Source organism: Pelophylax lessonae, assembly GCF_965119305.1.
Source record: "Pelophylax lessonae genome assembly, chromosome: 4".
Classification (NCBI taxonomy): domain Eukaryota; kingdom Metazoa; phylum Chordata; class Amphibia; order Anura; family Ranidae; genus Pelophylax; species Pelophylax lessonae.
The window spans coordinates 73,387,530-73,409,885 of NC_138771.1; the positions used below are offsets into that span (position 1 = coordinate 73,387,530).

Consider the following 22,356-nt stretch of genomic DNA (forward strand, 5'->3'; position numbering starts at 1 on the left):
GGAGTTCTGTTGTTGTGTTGGGGGGTCTATTGTTGCTGGGGTGGGATCAAATTTCATACAAATTACTTGGTAGCACAAAATTATACTTGGTATTCTCTAAAAGGAGCGATAGAGGGAGGTGGGTAGGGAATGGGACCAAGGCATGGTTTTCGGAGGTAGGGGGCAGAAAGAAAGGGGGACTCAGAAGAGGGGACTTCCTGCACCTATTCTCTGAGAAAAAAAGCCCTGCCAAAGAGGGACTGGAAAAGAGGAGAACCGGGGCTGCTATGCGCAAAACCAACTGCACAGAGCAGGTAAATATAACGTTTTTGAAAAAAAAAAAAAAAAAGGAGACTTTACAATCACTTTAAGCCCTCGTTCCCACTGAGGTCAGGTTTGAAAGCGTGCGAGTTCAGCTTTCAAACCTGCATTTCAGTGCGAGTTCGGGGGGCGATTTGATGGACATCCGTGTGATTTCATGCACAGATGTCTATTGAAATTGCCCCCAAAGTCGCCAAAAGTAGTGCAGAGGCTACTTTTGGGAATTGGCGCGGCTCCGCAAAGTCAGCATTGAACTGATCCGGACCGTGCCGTTGCCGGCAATAGGCTCCGATTTGGAATGCGATTTGACATGTCATATCGCATGTGAAATTGGTCCGATGTGAATGGGGGCTAAATTCATGTTAAATTGGGCTTTAGTTCCTGCAGTAAACTAATTTATTCTTTCATTTAGAGCAGATTTTTTCAACCAGGGTACCTTGAGGTTTCTTCAGGGATGCCTTGGCAAAATGCCTAAAAATTGCCCAAAAATTGTATACAAGCTGGCGTGTGGATGAAGGCTGCCTTTAAGTTACATTAAAGCGGAGTTCCAGCCTAAACACACACTCACCTGTCCAACGGTCCAGCGATGCGGCTGCCCAAAGCCTCGCTCTTCTCCCTCTCTGTCTGTGGCGCGGGCATCACTGGTGTGGGCACCCGGCTGTGACAGTTTTCGGCTTCACAGCTGGGTACGCACTGCGCATGCGCGAGTTGCGCTACGCATCGTGATTGGCCGGCAATCTTCTGGGACCTCTGACATGTCCCAGAAGATTGCAGGGAGGGAGGGGGAGAGGAGAACTTCCGCTCAGGGCGCTGCGGCGCTCCGAGCGGAAGTGAGAGCGGGTACCTGTCAAAACTAGGTACCCGCTCCCCCCCCCCCAAAAAAAATGACATGCCAAATGTGGCATGTCAGGGGGTTAGAACTGCCTAAAGCGGAAGTTCCACTTTTGGGTGGAACTCCGCTTTAAGTCACAGGTTTTCATTGTGCACCATTACAATCTTCTAGCTGCCGGCATCCTAACGATCAATGGCATCATCAGTTGATCAGGAGGATATCAGTAGCCTGCACAGCATCCTTGTTTGACCCTAACCTGCCCCAGTCCATGTGTCCGGGGTAGTGGCGTACCAATAGGGGGGGCGGGGGGGGCGGTCCGCCCCGGGTGCCACACATTAGGGGGGTGTCAGTGTGTCAGGGAAGATCAGGGTGACACCCGGGGCCGGCCGCCAGACTGCTTCCACCGTGGAGGAGGAGGAACTGTTTAAAGCAGAGAGGATGTGAGAGACTCACTGTCACTCCCGAGCCCTGAATACACAGCGATCGGCGCTGCCGCAGTTTACTATGCTGGTTAATGAGAAGGCGATTGGTTGCTAGGACCGCCTATCAACCAATCACCTGCTCATTAACCAGCATAGTAACTTCTGCAGTTCCCGCCGAGGCGCCGATCGCTGTGTATTCAGGGCTCGGGAGTGACAGTGAGTCTCTCACATCCTCTCTGCTTTAAACAGTTCCTCCTCCTCCGCTCTCCTCCTAAAAAGGTAGGGGGGGGCGGGGGGGGGCTTTGTATTGTAAAGGGGTTATTTTGAAGGGGGGGGCTTTGTATTGTAAAGGGGTTATTTTGAGGGGGGCGGGGAGGCTTTGTATTTTAAAGGGGTTATTTTGAGGGGGGGCGGGGGGGGGCTTTGTATTGTAAAGGGGTTATTTTGAGGGGGCGGGGGGGCTTTGTATTGTAAAGGGGTTATTTTGAGGGGGGGCGGGGGGGCTTTGTATTGTAAAGGGGTTATTTTGAGGGGGGGGCGGGGGGGCTTTGTATTGTAAAGGGGTTATTTTGAGGGGGGGCGGGGGGGCTTTGTATTGTAAAGGGGTTATTTTGAGGGGGGGGTGACTTTGTATTGCAAAGGGGTTCTTTTTTTGGGGGGGTGGCTTTGTATTGTATAGGGGTTGTATGGGGGGGGCTTTGTATTGTATAGGGGTTCTATGGGGGGGGCTTTGTATTGTATAGGGGTTCTATGGGGGGATTTATTGTAGAGGGGTTCTATTGGTGGGGGCTTTGTATTGTAAAGGGGTTATATTGGGGGGCTGTGTAATGTAAAGGGTTGTATGGGGGATGGGGCTGTGTAATGTAAAGGGTTCCAATGGGGGGCTGTGTAATGTAAAGGGGTCCAGGGGTAAGGGGGCAGTGTAATGTAAAGGGGTCCAGGGGTACAGGGGCTGTGTAATGTAAAGGGGTCCAGGGGTAAGGGGGCAGTGTAATGTAAAGGGGTCCAGGGGTAAGGGGGCTGTGTAATGTAAAGGGGTCCAGGGGTACAGGGGCTGTGTAATGTAAAGGGGTCCAGGGGTAAGGGGGCAGTGTAATGTAAAGGGGTCCAGGGGTACAGGGGCTGTGTAATGTAAAGGGGTCCAGGGGTAAGGGGGCTGTGTAATGTACAGGGGCTGTGTAATGTAAAGGGGTCCAGAGGTAAGGGGGCTGTGTAATGTAAAGGGGTCCAGGGGTAAGGGGGCTGTGTAATGTAAAGGGGTCCAGGGGTACAGGGGCTGTGTAATGTAAAGGGGTCCAGGGGTAAGGGGGCTGTGTAATGTAAAGGGGTCCAGGGGTACAGGGGCTGTGTAATGTAAAGGGGTACGGGGGCTGTGTAATGTAAAGGGGTCCAGGGGTAAGGGTTCTGTGTAATGTAAAAGGGGGTCTCTATACATTTTACACATGACACGTCAATGTTCGTTGCCTGGGGGGGGGGAGTGCCAGATATAGGATCCGCCCCGGGTGCCAAATGCTCTAGGTACGCCCCTGGTCCGGGGGCCCCGCATGTAGATTAGGGGGCCGGACGCATGGATAGGGGGGCGGCGCCCCTGTGCCCCCAATGCACCAGCCGCCACTGGCGTTAGGGTCACATTAGCTGAGTGATGGATAAAAACTGAGGGAGAAGAGAAACATTGTATACTAGTCAGAGCCAGTTTACAAAAGTGTATTGGATTTTGAAGAATAAATCACCTCTAACGTTGGGTGTCCTACTTGGACTTGTGGATGTTAATGCATTATGTAAAACTATTGGAATAGTTTTTACATTTTAGAATGGGGTGCCTCAAGACTGTCCATCATTTTTAAAGGGTACCTTGCCTGAAACAAGGTTGAGAAACACTGATTTAGAGCAAGGCTACTTCAAATGTGACACCTATGGGAACAGGGGCTAAAACATAAAAAATGAAATGTCCATTATGTGAACATTTATTTGCCCATCGTTGTTAGTTGTCATTGTCTTTGAATCTTTTGCAGGTCCTATCAGAGAGAGGAGAATTTGAAGAAGCCATGTCTGTTCTAAAAAGAGCACTAAAATTGGAGCCAACAACAAAGGTATTGTACACGTTGAAGGATGGATCTTAACTCTTGGTACCATCCAGAGTTGTATAAAGTACTCAAAACCCATACTTGAGTAAAAGTACAAGTGCTCGATCAAAAAGTGACTTGAGTAGAAGTGGAAGTGCTCGATCAAAAAGTGACCTGAGTAGAAGTACTAAAGTATTCAACATTTTTTATACTTAAGTATTGCAAGTAGTTTTTTTTTTTAATTTTGCTACTCAAGTACTGAAAGTAAAAGTACCAGTAGTTTTGAAAAAAAAATTGCTACTCAAGTACTGAAAGTAAAAGTACAAGTACTGTGTTATGTAGTTATTAAAGAAAGAAGTCAAAAGTTTGAACATCATATTGATTTTTATTATTTCAAATGCAGCTTTTATTTATACATACAGTAGCATTTATTTTCGTATGCGCTGATAATACACATGTTTTAAGCTTCATGAAACCTGCCATCTACTGTTCTGGCAGTGGTAATTTTTATAATAGTAACGAGTAACTATGCAGCACAAAAAAATTATCGGAGTAGAAGTATTGAAATCATCGAAAAAATGTAGTGAAGTAAAAGTGGAAGTAGGAGAAAAAAATTGTACTCTAGGAAAGTACAGATACCGCCTTTCGGTACTTAAGTACAGTAGTGAAGTAGTTCTACTTAGTTACTATACATCTCTGGTACCATCCTTAAAAAAAGTCATAAATCTCTGTTAAATGACATCTGTATGTACAAAAGACATTGGTCAGTGCATCTCTAGAAGATATTCATTTCCTATTATCACTTGTCTGTTTACAACCTGTATGCTGACAGTTTTGAAATATGCAGGCAGCTAAAAACACAGATAGAATACCTGTAAGGGCCAGGTCACACTATAGCGATGTCAGACATCGCATGTGATTCGCACCGCACTGCTGTGCAAATCACTTGCAATATCTGTGCAATGCAAACTCAGCCATACACATTGTATGGCTGCACTCGCATCGCATTCGGTCCAAGCTCGTGCAGGATGCTTTTTTGGTCTGCACCAGAATCGGATCGCATGGATGTTCACACCCATGCAATCCAATTCCTGTCCAAATTTGCTGTGCAAATCACATGAGATTTCTGTGCGATGCAAATTCAGCCATACAGATTGTTTGGCTGAATTTGCATCGCATTCGGACCAAACTTGTGCAGGACCCTTTTTTTGGTCCGCACCAGAATCAGATCGCATAGGTGTTCACACCCATGCAATCCGATTCCTGTCCGAATCTACAGTTCACACTGCGATATGCAAATTGATCTGAGGGTGTCATTAGCTTTGTATTGACACCTCCAGCGGTTCGCATATGGCAATGTGAACTGCCTGCGAATCGAGTGCGATGTGGGAACCCGCAGCAAATTTATGAATTAGATTTTTTAAATATTTATATTGTATATGTTTTATAACAGGAAGTAAAAATGTTTTTTATTTTTTTTCAAAACTGTCTGTCTTTTTTTGTTTATAGCGCAAAAAATAAAAACCACAGAGGTGATCAAATACCCTAAAAAGAAAGCTCTATTTGTGGGGAAAAAAGGGAGATACATTTTATTTGGGCACAGCATTGCATGATCGCGCAATTGTCAGTTAAAGTAACGCAGTGCCGTATTGCAAAAAACGGCCTGGTCATGAAGGGGGGTAAATCTTCCGGAGGTCAAGTGGTTAAGTTTACCCTTTACACGGAATGTCAATGCTGCTGAGTGAGTTCACTGCAGGCGAACAACATTGTCACCCTATTAGAGGAAGTGGAAAAGTAACTGATCTACTGGCAAAGAAATAAAACGATGTTACGGGGACTGAGAAAAACAAAACCTGCTGTGTTAATCTTAGTGATAGACTGCAAAATATATTGAATTCCGCATTTTGCCCATGGTTCTACTTTAGTACTCTAGTGCTTAGATGACCATGACAACTCCGCAGGAGTGTGAAAGGACAAGCTGTGCATTTTTCAGACAGTGGCTTGGGGCACTCAAAACGCGTGTCTCACTGTTAGCGGTTTTAGGAAAGATCCGGTAAACAAGCCAACTGTGCTTCATAATCAGCAATAACAGGACTTACTGTTCTGAAGTGTGCTTTGCTTCTGAAATAATCCCCACACAGTTCTCACTATTCTATTCTTACACACCAATCACTTGCATGGAAAACGATTAAATCAAAGCCTGTGATTAAACTGACAGCAAATGTTCCGGTAAGTCTCACTTTGTCTGCCGGTGGAATCGTTTTTCCACATCATTCATAAAAGCAGAAAGCAGACTGAATTGTCATTACTAATATATAATACAGTATCAGGGTATTCATTTATTTAATCTTGCTGGATAATATGCAGGAAAGTTTTCCAGAACATTTCTGTTCTACCTGAAAAGAACAAAACAACCAAAAGCGCGTTAATAGGATGAGGTAAGCATGAAATACCAGCAAATGTGTCATCATCCTTTTCTCTGCAGATTAAGGATCTTATAATAGAATGACATCACTTGGCTTTATACTTCACCTACAGCAGACCCTGGTTTTTAGGGCTGCATGAGATCATCATACTTCTTTCATGGGGCTCTTGAACATGACTAATAGCAGGAATACACGGTTCGGATATCGACTGATCATTCGATCGCCGACCAACGAAACAGCGTCCGTTGGTCGAAATCGTCGCCAACATTAACAATCGAAAAAAAATCTTTCAAAGAGCAATCAATTTCATATGTAATGTTGACGTTTTACATACAAGTGGAAGTGATGTAGTATTCAAAATACAAAATTCAGCCAAGCGCTCACCCTGAAGGGGAAGACTGGCGTGCTGCTCTCCTCAGGCAGGGAACTCCAACATGGGTACATAGAAAAAGAGAGAAAGGAGGCGCAAACACCTAGTGCATTACCTGTGGTCACTGTTTGCAAAATTTTAATAAAATGCCAAATGCATACTCACAGACATGAAGATAATAAAATCGTGTTACAAGAATACACTATGTATAAACTGGAACATGTCCTTCAAATCAGGACTGCTAACGCGTTTCGGGGGTCAAGCCCCCTTCCTCAGAGCTCAAGAGGTCTCTGAGGAAGGGGGGCTTGACCCCGAAATGGGTTAGAGGTCCTGATTTGAAGGACATGTTCCAGTTCATACATGGTGGATTCTTGTAACACGATTTTAATATCTTCATGTCTGTGAGTATGCATTTGGCATTTTCTTAAAATTTTGCAAACAGTGACCACGGGTAATGCACTAGGTGTTTGCGCCTCCTTTCTCTATTTTTCTATGGAAGTGATGTAGTTACATATGACTCGTTTCCACTGAGTTGTACGGTATGGTTCGGTACGGTACACAATTTTTGCCGTTTCCATTGTCAAAGGTTGTGAATGATACCCTAATTCCAAACCGTACCGTACCACTTTTTTGGTACCCTTTCGTTGGGGTACCAAGCACATTAGTACCGTACCAACAGGGTGGAGCTATACTGTTCAGGCACTGTTGAGCTGAGGTACTGTTGGCGGTGGAAACGCAAGCCTGATCAAGGTGTACCATAACGAACCGTACTGAACTGTACCGAACCGAACCGTACGGCTCAGTGGAAACGAGGCAATAGTTAGTCAGGTTGAAAAAAGGCCATCTGGCTCAACCAATAAAAAAAAAATAAAAAACAGTTATGAAAACCCAACCATACAATCCCATATACACAATCCTATACCCGCAGTTGATCCAGAGGAAGGCAAAAAAAACCCGCAGCAAAGCATGATCCAACTTGCTACAGCAGGGGAAAACAAATTCCTTCCTGATCCCCCAAGAGGCAATCAGAAATTCCCTAGATCAACTTTACCTATAAATTTTAGTACCCATTTATATTATGTACACCTAGGAAAGAATCCAGGCTTTTTTTAAAGCAATATAGTGAGCTGGCCAGAACCACCTCTGGAGGGAGTCTAGTCCACATTTTCACAGCTCTTATGGTGAAGAAACCTTTCTGTATTTGGAGACTAAATTTGTTTTACTCTAGACATAAAGAGTGCCCCCTTGTCCTCTCTGTTGACCTTAAAGTGAACAACTCAACACCAAGTTCACTATATGGACCCCTTATGTATTTATACATGTTGGATCATATCCCCCCTTAATCTTCTCTTCTCAAGAGAGAATAAATTCAGTTCCTATAATCTTTTCTCATAGCTGAGCTCCTCCATGCCTCTTATCAGTTTGGTTGCCCTTCTCTGCACTTTCTCCTGTTCCCCGATATCCTTTTTAAGAACTGGTGCCCAAAACTGAACTGCATATCCCAGATGAGGTCTTACTAATAATTTGTGGGAGTCCCAGTGGGAGGGCACTCATGCAGTGCATCCTGGGATTGCTCATAAAAGCTGAGGGGACATGTGACAGGGCGTCTTTGTCAGGAAGCAGAGTCCCAGGAGGAAGTGGATGGCTGTCTCTCCTCCTGTTGCATGAGGAAGGTGGTCATAGGCGCTCAGCCTAGTGAACCAGGTGTGGAGCTTAGCTGCAGAGGATCCTGTAAAGCTGACAGTGGAGCTGCTGGCAGAGTCTTCCAGGAAAAACAGTGTCCATGAGTACCAGGGGACTTGCCAAAGGGTCTGCCCAGGAAGGGGGACCACTCCACTGAAGTCAGAGGATAAAGAGTTAGCTCACACAGTGTGTCAGAGTAAAGGGGGTGCCATGTAAAAGCCTGAAGAGTAGGGAAAAAGGGAGTGCCAAGTAGGACCCTGAAAAGTGATTTACAGTACAGTGCAGTTCGCTTAATTCTACTTCACTTTAGTGGCATGGTGAAGTAGCAGCCTTGCCGCCTCCATCTATAATCAGAAGTCCCAGTAATTGTGCATAGTTTGTTCAGTTGGAGTATCCCACTGCCCTTTCCCTCTCTTACCCTTTCCAAGTTAATGTCACTTGTACCAAATGTGGATCACATGATAGAGATACAGGATTCTGTTGGGTTTTTGTTGTGAATAGGAAAATTGTCCAACTTAATCTCTTGCTTTCATCAAGGGTTAATAGTGTTTGTATCTGCCCATTACAAAATATTGAAAGGCTTGACAATATTGATGGTTTGATAGCATCTTATATTTATTATGCTATTAACCACTATATACTGCGGTGGTCAGCCCCTCCTGGGCAAAGTGACGTACCGGTACATCGCACGCCCACGAGCCTCTAGGGGGCGAGCGCTCCGCCGGAGGCGTGCTCCCGCCCCTGCTTATTCCCTGACATCCCTGTGCGAGTAGCCGGTGGCTCCGATGTCCGCCGGTCACTCGTGATCTCCCGCAGGAGAGGGAGAAAGGCAGATGGCTGCTGTAAACACAGCCGTCTGTCATTCTCCCTTAGATCATGACAGAGGCTATGCGATCCTGCTATGTAGGATCGTATGTCTCTGTTATGATTTAAAAAGACACACCCCTTGACAGTTAGAATCACGCCCCTAGGGACACACTTAACCCCTTGATCACCAATAAAGTTAATCCCTTTCCTGCCAGTGTCATTTTTACAGTAACAGTGCATATTTTTAGTACTGATTACTGTAGTAATGTCACTGGTACCCCCTAAAGTGTCAAAAATGTCAGTCAAGGGTCCTATCTGTCTGCCGCAATGTCGCAGTCCCACAAAAAAATTGCAGATCGCCGCCATTACTAGTTTTAAAAAAAAACAATAAAAATGACATAAATCTTCCCCGTAGTTAGTAAACACAATAACTTTTGCGCAAACCAATCAAAATACGCTTATTGCTATTTTTTTACCAAACATATGTAGCAGAAAACAAATTGGCCTAAAATGTTAAAAAATTTAGATTTTTACATTTTTTTTTTGAGAATTTCATACAAAAAATGTGAAAAATATTGTTATTTTTTCAACATTGTCGCTCTTTTTTTGTTTATAGCACAAAAAGTAAAAATCGCACAGGTGATCAAATACCACCAAAAGAAAGCTCTGTTTGTGGGGACAAAATTACGTCAATTTAATTTGGGTACAGCATCACACGTCGCGCAATTGTCCGTTAAAGTCATGCAGTGCCGAATCGCAAAATAGGGCCTGGTCTTTGAGCAGCCAAATCCTCCAGGGCTTAAGTGGTTAAAAATTGTCTCCATAAATGCTAAGGAGCTAAATAGCCCTATAAGAGGGCAGCACTTTTAAAAGAAGCTAAATTACAGAAAGAGGATATCATTTTTGCACAGGAGACCCATTTTGCTGCCTTGAAATGTCCACGCTTTAATTTTCATCTTTTCCCACACCTCTTTTTGGCTAATGGCCCCCAAAAGAAATGTGGAGTACTTATAGCAATACAGGATTCAGTTATTTTCCTGCATATACAAACCATTTAAGACTCCCAAGGACAATACATCATCCTTATATGTAAACTCAACAATAGGGTCTTTAATTTACTTAATGTTTACGCCCCCAAATACTGGTCAGCGTAAATTTTTGACACCTTTATTGAGTAGGCTAATGGAAGAAAGAAAAGGTGCCTTACTTATTGGAGGTGACTTTAATATGGTTTTGAATTTAGATCTAGATTCCTCTAATCCTATGAGAAGAATAACACAGTCCATAACCGGATTGCTGATGAAATATGAACTGTATGATGTTTGGCGCTGTATGCATGGGTCTGAAAGGGATTAAACTTTCCTCTCGCCCATGCATTCGGCGTATTCTCGAATATACTTTTTTCTGATAGATAAGAGAATGTTACAGAATATTCAAAGTGCTGAAATTGGCACAATTGGTAGGTCTGATCACGCCCCGATCACCCTGGGGTTTGATGATAAACTTTTAAATTCTCCACCATTACGATGGAGACTCGACACTAACTTACTTCAGAACAACCAACTATGCCAACAAATTGCACAAGAACAAAAAAACTTTTTTGAAAATAATGATACCCCGGACATAAGCAAATTTACGTTATGGAATACATATAAGGCATATATGAGATGGGTATTGATTAAATTGACACCATACATTAAGCGGCAAAGGCAGATTGCAGACTTGCCCAATCTTATAGCACTGAAAGAAAATACTAACAAGGTCAACCCGACCCCCCAACTTACCCAGAATATACTTGATCATAGACAAGATTTAAGGTCGTTATTATTGTATAGACATGAATGTCACCTAAAATTTCTTAAAGCTAAACATTATGGCCTGGGTAACAAGGTTGGAGCCAGGTTGGCTAAAATAGTTAAATCTAAACAAATAAGTCAGAGAATAGATTCTCTTCTGCATCCTCAGTTGCATAAGATGTTATCAAAACTCTAAGGATATTGCTAATGTCTTTGCAGATTATTATCAGTCCCTTTATGATCTTCGACCTGATGTAACTACCCTCCAACCAACTTCTGAAACTATTTCAAACTTTTTAAATAAAATTACACTACCTAAATTGTCGACTGATCAATTAAGTTCTATTTCACAACCCTTTTCTAAACAGGAAATAAGGTCAGTTATTAATAAATTATCTAATCATAAAGCTCCTGGAGACGATGGTTTCTCCAATGAGTATTATAAAAGCTTCTGCACGTAAATAGCCCCCCATTTAAAAGTAATTTTTGATCTTGCCTCCTCCTCCTCCGGTGCTTTCCCTCCTGAAATGCTTAAGGCGGTAATTATAACAATCCCTAAACCCAAGAAGGACCCTAAAGATGCATTAAGTTATAGGCCTAATTCACTTCTTAATACAGATATTAAGATCTTTGCCAAATTATTGGCAACTAGGCTACAGAATGTATTACCCCAACAAATACATCCGGATCAGGTGGGGTTTATACCGGGTAGGCAGGCCCCGGATGGTACTAGGCGATTTGTCACAGGCTGGATCCTTTTGAACCTCTTCTCTGCTCCTTTCTTTGGATGTGGAGAAGGCTTTCGATAGGATCCACTGGGGATACCTTAGAGCAGTGTTAGATAAATTTGGGATTGCGGGTTGGCTTCAATCAGCCATAATGGCCTTATATTCTAATTTATCAGCTTGTGTACTTACATCAGGGATTCTATCTAAATCTATCAAGATAACAAATGGGACAAGGCAGGGCTGCCCCCAGTCCCCGGTTATCTTTGCGCTGCTTATGGAACCTTTGGCTCAGAGTATTAGAAGTAGCGATGAGATCACCGGCCTTAGGGTGGCAGAAGTTGAGCATAAAATTAGCTCATTTGCTGATGATGTGATGCTTATTGTTACAAACCCTTTGACATCTTTACAAGAGATACAAAAAGTACTGAATAATTTTAGTGCACCGTCATATTATAAATTTAACATCACAAAATGTCAAATTTTGAGTCTTTATATCTCTTCGGGGATACAGTCTCTTTTAATGAAGAAATTTCCCTTTGCGTGGTCCTCTTCGCCTGTGCTGTTTCTGGGAATCCAACTTACTTTGAGTGTTTCTCAACTTCACAACCTTACCTTTAAACCTTTTTTGGCTAGTTTACATGAACAACTATCCAAATTAAAAGTCCATGATCTGTCTACAGCTGGGAGGATAGCAACGTTGAAAATGCTTATTCTTCCTAAGCTTCTTTATCTATTCTTCTACCACCTAACTATTGTGCTTCAGTTCAAAAACATTTTACAAAGTTTATATGGGAAGGTAAACCTCCTAGATGTTCCCTTGCTATCATGATGAGACATAGGAAACATGGAGGGATGGGAACCCCTAATGTCTCGGCCTATTATAAAGCGTACGTGTTGGACCAATTGAAGTACTGGTGGTCTTCTGTACATTATAAGATATGGACGGGTTTAAAGGCTAAATGTAGTACCCAAGGGGACCTTAAGACATCATTAATAGCTGTTAAATTAGGAGCAACTCCACCTACTTCTGGATCTTTGACAATCCAAGCCGCTTATAAAATTTGGTTAGAATTTTCTTATATGTCCTTTAAGGCGGAGACATTATGTGAAATTCCTATCCCTCTCCGGGTCCTATTGTATCTTATACCATGTATTCATGTATCATCATGGAAAGATAAGGGAATCCTATATCTGAAGGACTTATTTAAGGAGACAGTCTTATATCCCTTTGAATACTTTATTCTTCATTATCAAGTGTCAGGTTCAGCTTATTTATCTTATTATCAAATACATTAATTTTTACGGAAACATTCTCTACCTTTATATTTGAAGCTTCCAAATCTGATTTATAAACTTTACCAGGGGACTACTTTAGCCATGAAAGGCATTTCTACGTGTTATGATATACTTAATACCCATAATGTTTACTTCAAAGCCTCCACTATTATTAAATGGGAAAAAATATTGGGTAAATAATTTCCCGAAGCCTACTGGGAAAAAGCTTTTGCCGCTACTTATGCTTCGTCAAAGTGTATTAATCAGTGGGAGATGTATCAAAAAACTTTGAAATATTATTTATTGGTATCTTACCCCTATTAAGTTATCAAAATTCTATTGCTCCAATTCAGCTTTCCACATAATGTGGTCTTGTAAATCAATTAGATCATTTTGGAACAAAATATTCACTTTGATCTCTGAGATTGTGGGGTATACGATTGTTCCGAATCCGGAACTGGCAATCTTACATTTAACTATACATGAGATTCCATTTAAATTGCGAGTGGCGATAGTTCACTTGCTACTAGTGGCAAAGCTTTCGATCACTAGATTGTGGAAATCTCAGAATATCCCATCTATGTCCGAGGTTGTGGTTATGTTAAATCGTCAATGCGAGATGTAAAAAAATTTGGCTACTATAAATTCTATAAGTAGAGTATTTAAAATTAAATGGAGCCCATGGCTGAACCATCCCAGATGTACAGTATCGGTGGTTTAAGAGATTTAAGCCTTTAAAGGAGTTGTGTCATCTTGGAATGGCTTCTCCCTCCTCCCCCCTCCCTCCCTTTTTTTCTCCCCCCCCTCTTTTCTTTTTGTTTTGCCTTGTAACTTGTAGCCTGATCAATGGGTGTTATGGACTATAGATATTTGTATAAATCTATTGGGGTTTATGGTACCATTACCCCTTATGGGGGAAATTATTCTTCTCCTTTTTGGCAGTTGCACACTTGCTATTTATTGTTATTGTTATTTTACTTTATGTATGTAATTATTGAAAACTTAATAAAGAAATATTGGAATAGTAAAAACTGCACTCCTGTGATCCATAGGAGATGTACAGCTAAACGAGCTTTGGCTTTATAGTACATCTCCTTTAAATTTGGAGGCTGTCTTTACATTTTGCCATGCTATTCTCCTGAAAATTCTAATTGCCTGGCAGTCATGCTGATCTAATGGCTTCAGTCTTTGCTGAGTCACTGACCTGAAGCAAGTAAGCAAAAATGAAGCTACAGATCATGATACTGAAGAAAGAGGAGCAAGCATGGCTCTAGGCCATTAGCATGAACGCTGAACATATATATAGTTTAAAATATATTTTATATATAGAAAAGAGGTCATATTGTGTACCTGATGTCACATTTTGAAGTCAGCAAGAGGGGTAGTGACAAGAATAGTGGTGGAGACTGGCAAGAAAAGTGGCTTGAGGCACTGGTTGTCACTGCCTGGACTGGTATGGAGGAAGACTGTGGAACTGTGGATCAGGGTATTCCTCTATAGTAGATCATCCCCTAGAAAATTAAGCATTATATTCTGCATCACCTGGGTAGCAGGGTGGGTGCCGTTTTATTTATGTCTGGAGATAGGTGTAAAAATATTATAGTGACTATTGTGACAGGAAGTCAGGTAAATCTGTGGATGTAGTCACAGACAGGAGATACGTTTCCACCTGGTTTAAGAAATTCACCAATTACTATAGGGTGTCGGCTGCAGAGGTAGCCAGAACTGTCTAAGGACATTGAACAGACTACAGCTATTCAGAATGAGGCAATTAAGGCCTCTATAATTTGTCCAGAGGAAGTCTATTGATTGCTGCCTCCTGACGCCGTGTGGGTAGAGGAGGACAGTCAGATGTGTGCCTCCCGACGCTGTGTGAGCATGGGAGAGGAAATGCCTCCTGAAGCGATGTGCGCTGAGGAGGGTAAAAAGTGTGAAGACTACTCAAGGTGAGTTCTTGGATTGTTTCTATGTGAAAAGAAACCAATGGACATTTCCTGTGTGAAGGGAAAATTAATTAAGACTGAAGACTACTCAAGGTGAGGTTTGGGATTGTTTCTATGTGAAAGGAAATAAATGAACTATTTCTATGTGAAGAGAAAAGGGACATTTGCTGGGTGAAGAGGAAAACAAAGGAATGTGTTCTATGTGAAGAGAAAAGGGACATGTTCAATGTGAAGAGAAAAGGGACATGTTCAATGTGAAGAGAAAAGGGACATGTTCAATGGACATTTGTTGTGTGAAGAGAAAAAAACATGGACTATTGAGTGTCTGCTGTAGGATCAGCAAAGTCTGCCCAACAGTAGGTTGGGGACATACTCCTTAGGTAGGTTCCTGTGTGTGAGAAGGTAGCCACCCACAGTGGCAAGGATTTATTTTGTCTTTTATTTTATTTTTGATGGTTTTTGATGCTTGCACTTGTGTGAAGAAAATTGCAAGAATAAACCAAACTGTTGTTTACAACCACTTCTCGGCTATCTCCCTGTGTAACGAACCCCCCCAAGGGGTCATCCACACCCGCCACCGAGCTAATCCCCACACTATATAATAATATATGCAAATATGTGTCCAGCGATAATTCCTTATGAAGACCCCTTTTAACACAGGTAGGCATATTTAACAAGGCAATGTAAAAAGAAATGATGACGTGTGCAGAAATGTCATGTGCTTCAGTAACCTAAAGCAACCGTTCAGAACTCCGCTTGCATTATGTCATAAAGAAGCATACACATATTTAGAGGTTGACATTTGTACCAGATATGGATTAAAAATGTCTAGCTTACCAAATTTTAGAACAAATTAATTTACACTTGCCATATATTATATAGATTCCTTCTTTCATTTGCCAAAATGTATTGTTTGAACCATTTGTAAAATGTATTGAATCAGTATAATAGATATTTTTTGTGTGTTTTGAGGTGTCATCTGCAAAATTACATAAAAAGTATAGTCAAAGCACATTGGAATGTCTCTCCAATTCTGATTTAATACATTTTGCTGTGCATTAGTTTCATGTTACCCTATGGTCTGTATGTAATTTGACAATACAACTAAACCTTCCTGTTGTTGGGAACTTACTTGATTTCATCCAGGTGGTAGGCAGCGTGTAGGCAGGGGCCAGGGCCAAGCAACTATTGGACATACATTGCATCCTTGGGTACCACCAATGGGCCTCCTGCCTATGGTTTCCTCAGTGTAGACTCTACTGCCTGAGGGAGCAATTAAGTAACCAGTCCACAAGCACCTTACCCGACACTTCACCCTGCCTTCCCACCCAGCTGAGCCAGGAACCAGGTTTGGTATAGGCCACGCTTAAAATGAAGAGACAAGTCCAACTTGCTTTCCAACTGTTTACTTGCTTTAATGGCAAGGCAAACACATTCTTGTCAATCTTCAGATGCAGCTGTCAGTAATTGCCTCATATTGGGCAACCTTCATCTTGTCCCTATTACTAAGTCAGACTAAGGGAACCAGTACCCCCAAACCATCTGTGGAATGCCAACTTCTGTGAAGGTTACATGGCTTCCAGGAGTGCCCCACCAAATCCCATGGGGGGCCAGATCTGAATTCTCCCTATTCTTTTTACTCATTCAATGCCCAAACTCACTAATTCTTACAGAACCCCACTATATATAACAGGGGAGGATGGCACTCAGTGGCAGAATAGTAAACTCCTCCTTACAAGTGTAGCACTGTCCCTGTAGGACTTGCTGTATGATGACTTGTTGGGCCTCCTCTGATTACCAGCAAACAGTCACTTAGGGTACAGTTCACACATTCATCCTTTCTCCCAGTGGCTCGTTACTCAATAAACAGTCCAGGGGTGTTGGTTTTTTGTATTTATTGGGGAACTTGGATGGGAGAAGGAAATAGTGGGATACTCAAACTGGAACTATATACCGTTGATGAGAACAACTCTCACTTGGCCTCACCAGATTGCTTGCGGAAGCATGTGTATGGAAAGGATTAAGTCTCCTTGCTCTTTCTCCAGCAATAGACTTGGTGACCTACATTATCTTTGGAATACTCTCTAGCTACTACTTTACTGACACCCGCCCACTGACTTTTCTGGCTGCAGGGGTGGCCCCCCTCATGTCAGGCCCCTTGACACAGATCTGTACTCAGTGTATGCAGAATCAGATCCTTCCAGTGTCTCCCTTCCAGTCAGCTTTACAGGACCTCCAGGTTCAGTTCCTCTCTGATTCCTTAGGCCCTCAGGTTGACCACCTGGGGCCGCATGACAACTTCTACAGAGGAGGAGGCAGCCGCCCTCTCCCTCCAAAACTCCGCTCTGCAGCTGAAAGACCCAGAGTACAGGTGCTCCTGCCATTTATACATTATCCCAGCATGCACCGAGGCACTTTCCTCTGCCAAATCACCAGGACTGTACTAAATGCCTGTGCACTAATTTTTCAGGCTTCCTCCCACTGTCCATATGTCTCCCTATTGGAACAGTGTGAAACACTCTCCAGACAAACTGAGTTGCAGTGAGCACATTGAGCAGACCTCACTACCTGACCACACAAGTGAAAGCATAGGGAAATGTGTCTAATCCCCAGGCTATACATGCATCGGAGTGGGTAAAATGTTTGATGAAACAATTTAAGTTGTATAAGCCTATACTTGGAGGAATTTACTGATGCCATATACGTGTAGGCAGGTGCAGTCGCCACTGCAGGTGGTGCTCTCTGCAGCAGTACTGTTGTTGGAGAGAATGTCAAGAGGAATAGGGTTCCTCTATGGTTTTCTAGGTTACTGGGGAAGTTATTCTATTGGATCCTGCCGCCCCATGTGACTCTGGTAAAGAAAAAACAAGCGGAGCGCCTCTAAGTGCAATACGTTTAATGAAGAGATACACATACAGTGTGAAATGACTCACTAGATACAAGGAAGTGAAGGCTATGGTGCAACGTCCTAGGTCGAGCTGTCCAGTAACTATTGCCGAGAGTAAAGACGTCCAAGATGGTGCTATCCGGTGGATGGGATGGCGGGGAGATGCCGGCTCTTGCTTCCCCGGGACCGGACTCTCAAGGCGGGCTGTGACTCGGCGTCGACCATGTGACGAAGGCAGGGTCAAGGTGCACACGACGCGTTTCTGAGCGTGCGCCAAGCTCGTGAAGAGAATGCGCGCTCTTTCTTCAGGTGTAGATGCCGGGACCACTGTAAGCCAGGGAATTTATACACACGCAATGTGTGAATGGGAATATAGGAAGGTGAGCGACCAATGGGGTGACGTGGCAGCCATGTTAAAAGGCACATAATGCAAAGATACAGAGTAATAGATCAAACATGTACTATTGGTGAAGATAAGATAAAACATGAAGAAATGTAAGGGGAATATGTACATATATAAGCAGAAGAAATGCAATGTATGAGTCTGCAATGTATATATCAACCCTAAGTTTAACTCTCAATAAATGGGAAGGAAATAATGAATAAATAAGAATGAAAAATAAAAAATAAAAAAATAAAAAATAAAAAATAATAAAGAATAATAATAAATATAAATATAAAAATAAAAATAAAAATAAAAGATGAAAAAATGATAAAAATAAAAATAACAATAAAAAATTAAAGTAAATATGAAGAAATGAATGAATTTGATGAAATGAGTATGGGATAAAAAATGATGAAGGATGATACTATATCGATTAAAATTATGGGTGTGAAAGATACGCGCACACATACACACCTATACACAGCACACAAGTATACCCACACGCATACATGTGCATATATGCACGCACATCCATACACACCCATATGGACGCCTAAAAATGTATAGAATAAATGTAGATAAAATGTGTATGATTAAAAATGTTTTCCAAAATGTCTAAAAAGAAAAAATATATAAAAATACATATATATATATATAAAACTATATATATATAAAAGATATATAAAATACACTAAATACATATATATATATATATATATATATATATATATATAGAAATTCGATGCATTAAGTGGTATAAATATGTAATATAGAAGGACCTCTATAAAACTCGTAATTATAAGATAGTACTAATTTCGAGTTCCTCATTTAAGCCGTACGGTTTTAATGTATTCAAAGAAAAGATCCAAAAAGTCTCACGTTCGCAGAGCCTAGAGAACCGCTGGGCCTCTGGTAATTTGTTGGATATGGCCTCAATAATCCAAACTCTCAGCCCCTCAGTAGATTTATTGTGGTATTCTAGAAAGTGTCTGGGGACACTATGTTTGTCGGACCCTTCCTCAATAAGCCAACGGTGTTTGCCAAAACGTTGGCGCAAAGGACATATGGTGCGACCCACATATAATAATTTACATGGGCAGGTCAAGCAATATACCACATAATCAGTGGAACAATTGAAAAAATTGTCCAACGAATATGTGCGGCCTTCATGGGAAAACGATTTTTGTCCATATATAATAAAATCACATGTTTTGCATAGTTTCTTCTTACATGGATACATTCCCTTGAGGGGAATGAGGTTCAGAGGTGGGGCTTTATGATGCTCAGGTAATTTGCTAGGGGCTATTTTATTCTTCAGTGTTGGCGCTCTCCGGTAGGTGACTATAGGACGTGGGTGTAAGATTGTTTTGAGGTGTGGGTCTTGCAACAGAATATTCCAATGTTTACGGAGTGTGCCCTCCATATTTCTATACTTGGTGTGAAATCTAGTAATGAAGCGAACCGGTTGTTCTGCTTCAGACTTGGAGACCTTGTTGGGCTTTCCTTTGGCATATGTGTTGCAAGCTAGGTCAACCAAGTCTGATGGATAGCCCTTATCGAGAAATTTATCTTTTAGGTGGGAACTTTGAAGCTGGTAGTCCTGGTCCCTGGTGCAGTTTTGCCGTAACCGGCAAAACTGCCCTTTGGGTATGTTATTTATCCACGTGGGGTGGTGGCAACTCCTATAGTGTATATAGGAGTTGCCAGCCGTGGGCTTGGTGTAGTTGCGGGCAAAAATCTTTTGGTCTGCATGGCCCAACTCCAGGTCCAAGAAAGGAAGAGTGTCCGTGTTATGTACAAATGTAAAAGAGAGCCCCAGCTGATTGCTGTTACAATAATGTACAAAGGCCTCTATCTCAGTAGTCTGGCCATCCCAAATAATGATAATATCATCGATATACCTGCCGAAGTATACCAAATGTTTGGAAAAGGGATTATTATTCCATATGAAGGAATTTTCCCAAAACCCCATGGTCAAGTTCGCGTACGACGGGGCAAAATTAGCCCCCATCGCTGTACCCTTGATTTGGAGATAATATGTGCCGTCAAACTGAAAATAATTATGGGTTAAACAAAACGTAGTGGAGTCAACAATGAAAGAGGTTTGTGCAGGATGAAGTGAAGTGTCCTGAAATAAAAAATGTTTAATGGCCGCTATACCAATATCGTGGGGTATTGATGTATACAAGGAGTTTACATCTAGTGACACCCAGGTATAGCTGTCCTCCCATACATATGGTTCAAGTATTTCCAATAGATGTATTGAGTCTCTAATGTAGGAGTGTAGACCTTGGGCAAGGGGTTGGAGAAAAGAGTCAATATAGAGGGAAAAAACACTAGTAATACTGTCCATAGACGCGATGATGGGTCGACCTGGGGGGTTAGATGAGTTCTTATGCACTTTCGGCAAGTGATAAAAGTATGGGGTGTTAAAATATTTTTTAAAAAGAAATTCAGCTTCTTTCTTATTAAGAATATTGTCACTGATGGCTGATCGGATAAGTGTTTCGGCCTCTACCTTAAAAAGGGGGAGGGGGTCCTTATTTAGTTTTAAATATGTAGTATCATCTGACAGAAGTCTGTGGGCTTCTGAGAGGTAGTCACAGCGGTCCTGGATGACAATCCCTCCACCCTTATCTGCTGGTTTAATGACAAGGGTGGGATTGTTAGTAAAACTGGATAGAGCGGATCTTTCTCCAGGGGTAAGATTGTGATGCAAACGCGGCTGTGAGGACCCAGACGGGGTACATAATTTTTTGAAGTCCGAAAAAACAACTAGATAGAAGGCCTCTAAATAGGGTCCTTTAGAATGAGAAGGATAAAAAATAGAAGGAAGTTGGAGGGATGTGTGTTGGATCGTGGGAGATGGCAGTAAGTGCCGGTTCACACTGATGCGCTTGCGATTGTAATGCGAATTTGCGGTGCGAGTTTACCTTGCGTTTTTCCATAGTACAGCGCGATTGCAATGCGAATCGCATTGCGTATAATCATGTTAATTAGCTCAGGTGCGATTTTTGCTCCAGCCAATCCAAATGAAATGGGTGTTAACTTCCGGTGGACTTCCTGGTCTTTATGAGGAGAGTACACCGTGGAGTGTGAGCTGTGGTTTTGTTTGGAGATTACGTTGTGAAGAGTGTGCTGTATTTTGGTGTATTGCCACTATGTTTCATTTGCCTTTGGTCATGGCAGCAGTTGCTACTGCCACTGCTGCAGTCTTGATCAATAAGGACAGGAGGAGGAGAAGGATGAGGATGATGATGATGAGAAGACGAAGGTATTGGGTTCATCCCATAATTTCAAACAGGGAAGAGAGAGGTCAGTTCAATGTCCTCTATCATGATCTCCGGCAACATGAAGAGAAGTTTTTCAACTATACTCGGATGTCTGTTAATAGGTTAGTATGTGAGAGGGAGTCTCTCCTTCTTCTTCTCTCTTTTTGCTGCTTCCCTCTATATCTCTTTTTTCCCCATCTCTCTTTTTCCTCTCTCTCTGTTTTCACCTATATCTACCCCCGAATCATTCCTGAAGCTCCCCACGCCCCCCTTTTGCTTGCCACTTACGTGTGTTGTTTTTTTTTTTAGTTTTGACGAATTACTTGGGCTGCTCTTTTCACGTTTGGAGCGTCAGAACACCACCTTCCGGAACAGTGTTGTGCCTGCTGAAAGATTGCTTGTTACATTACGGTAAGTGTGATATATTTTATGAAAAGTCATGTATTTTTTTTCTCCATAGTTAGCAATACAGTGAATGCAGACAGATATGATGGCAAAGTTGACTTCAAAAAAAGTTTTTATTTTTTTTTTATTTTGTTGCATGTAACAAGAACAAAGGAACAAAATACAGAAAAATTAGGTCAAAAAAGACAACTTAGGTCAACGTGGCAATACAGTGGCAAGTGTACTATAGATCCAAAAAATTTGGTGAACTCTCCAGATCAAGTGGTGTTGAAGAGCCTGAGGGTGTATGATCCACGGTGTTGGGATATAGCCATGGCACAAGCGGGGATGGAGTTCTATGTGACGGTCCACTTGGGGGCCTATATTGTGGATAGGGTGGAGGTATTTTTGGGGAAAATGCACTAGATTGTGATGGTGGTGGTCTGCTGGAGGGGGGGAAATGGGAAGAAGTGGAGACATCCGGTGTTCTAGTGTGGGGGGGGATTACAGAGGGAATTGGGGAAGGAATAGGATATGGGATTTGGGATCTAGGGGTCTCATGGATGCTCCGATATTGGTCAAAACTTGACGGATAAGGGTTTGTTGGAATGGCAGAATGACTGGGTGTGAAATGAGGGGACCATGGAGTGTCTTGCGGTAACTGTTGTGGTACAGAGAACGAATGTATGCAGTTTTGTACCGCCATTCTCATGTCGAAATACCTTTCAGACGGGACCTCTTTGAGAAGAGGCACCAAGCTATGAGCAAATAGTGTGTGAGGAC

The 22,356-nt window shown here is 42.3% G+C and overlaps 1 protein-coding gene across 1 annotated transcript in view; it reads left to right on the forward strand.

Moving 5' to 3' along the window:
• The window catches only part of LOC309554014 (peptidyl-prolyl cis-trans isomerase FKBP8-like), a gene marked incomplete at its 5' end in the record, with an annotated part of 100,764 nt that overhangs the window by 38,096 nt on the left and 40,312 nt on the right, over positions 1-22,356 (forward strand). Inside the window, one exon of the mRNA XM_082255534.1 lies at positions 3,567-3,644. Within this exon, the coding sequence (XP_082111660.1) occupies positions 3,567-3,644 (78 nt within the window). The remainder of the gene's footprint in view (positions 1-3,566; positions 3,645-22,356) is intronic.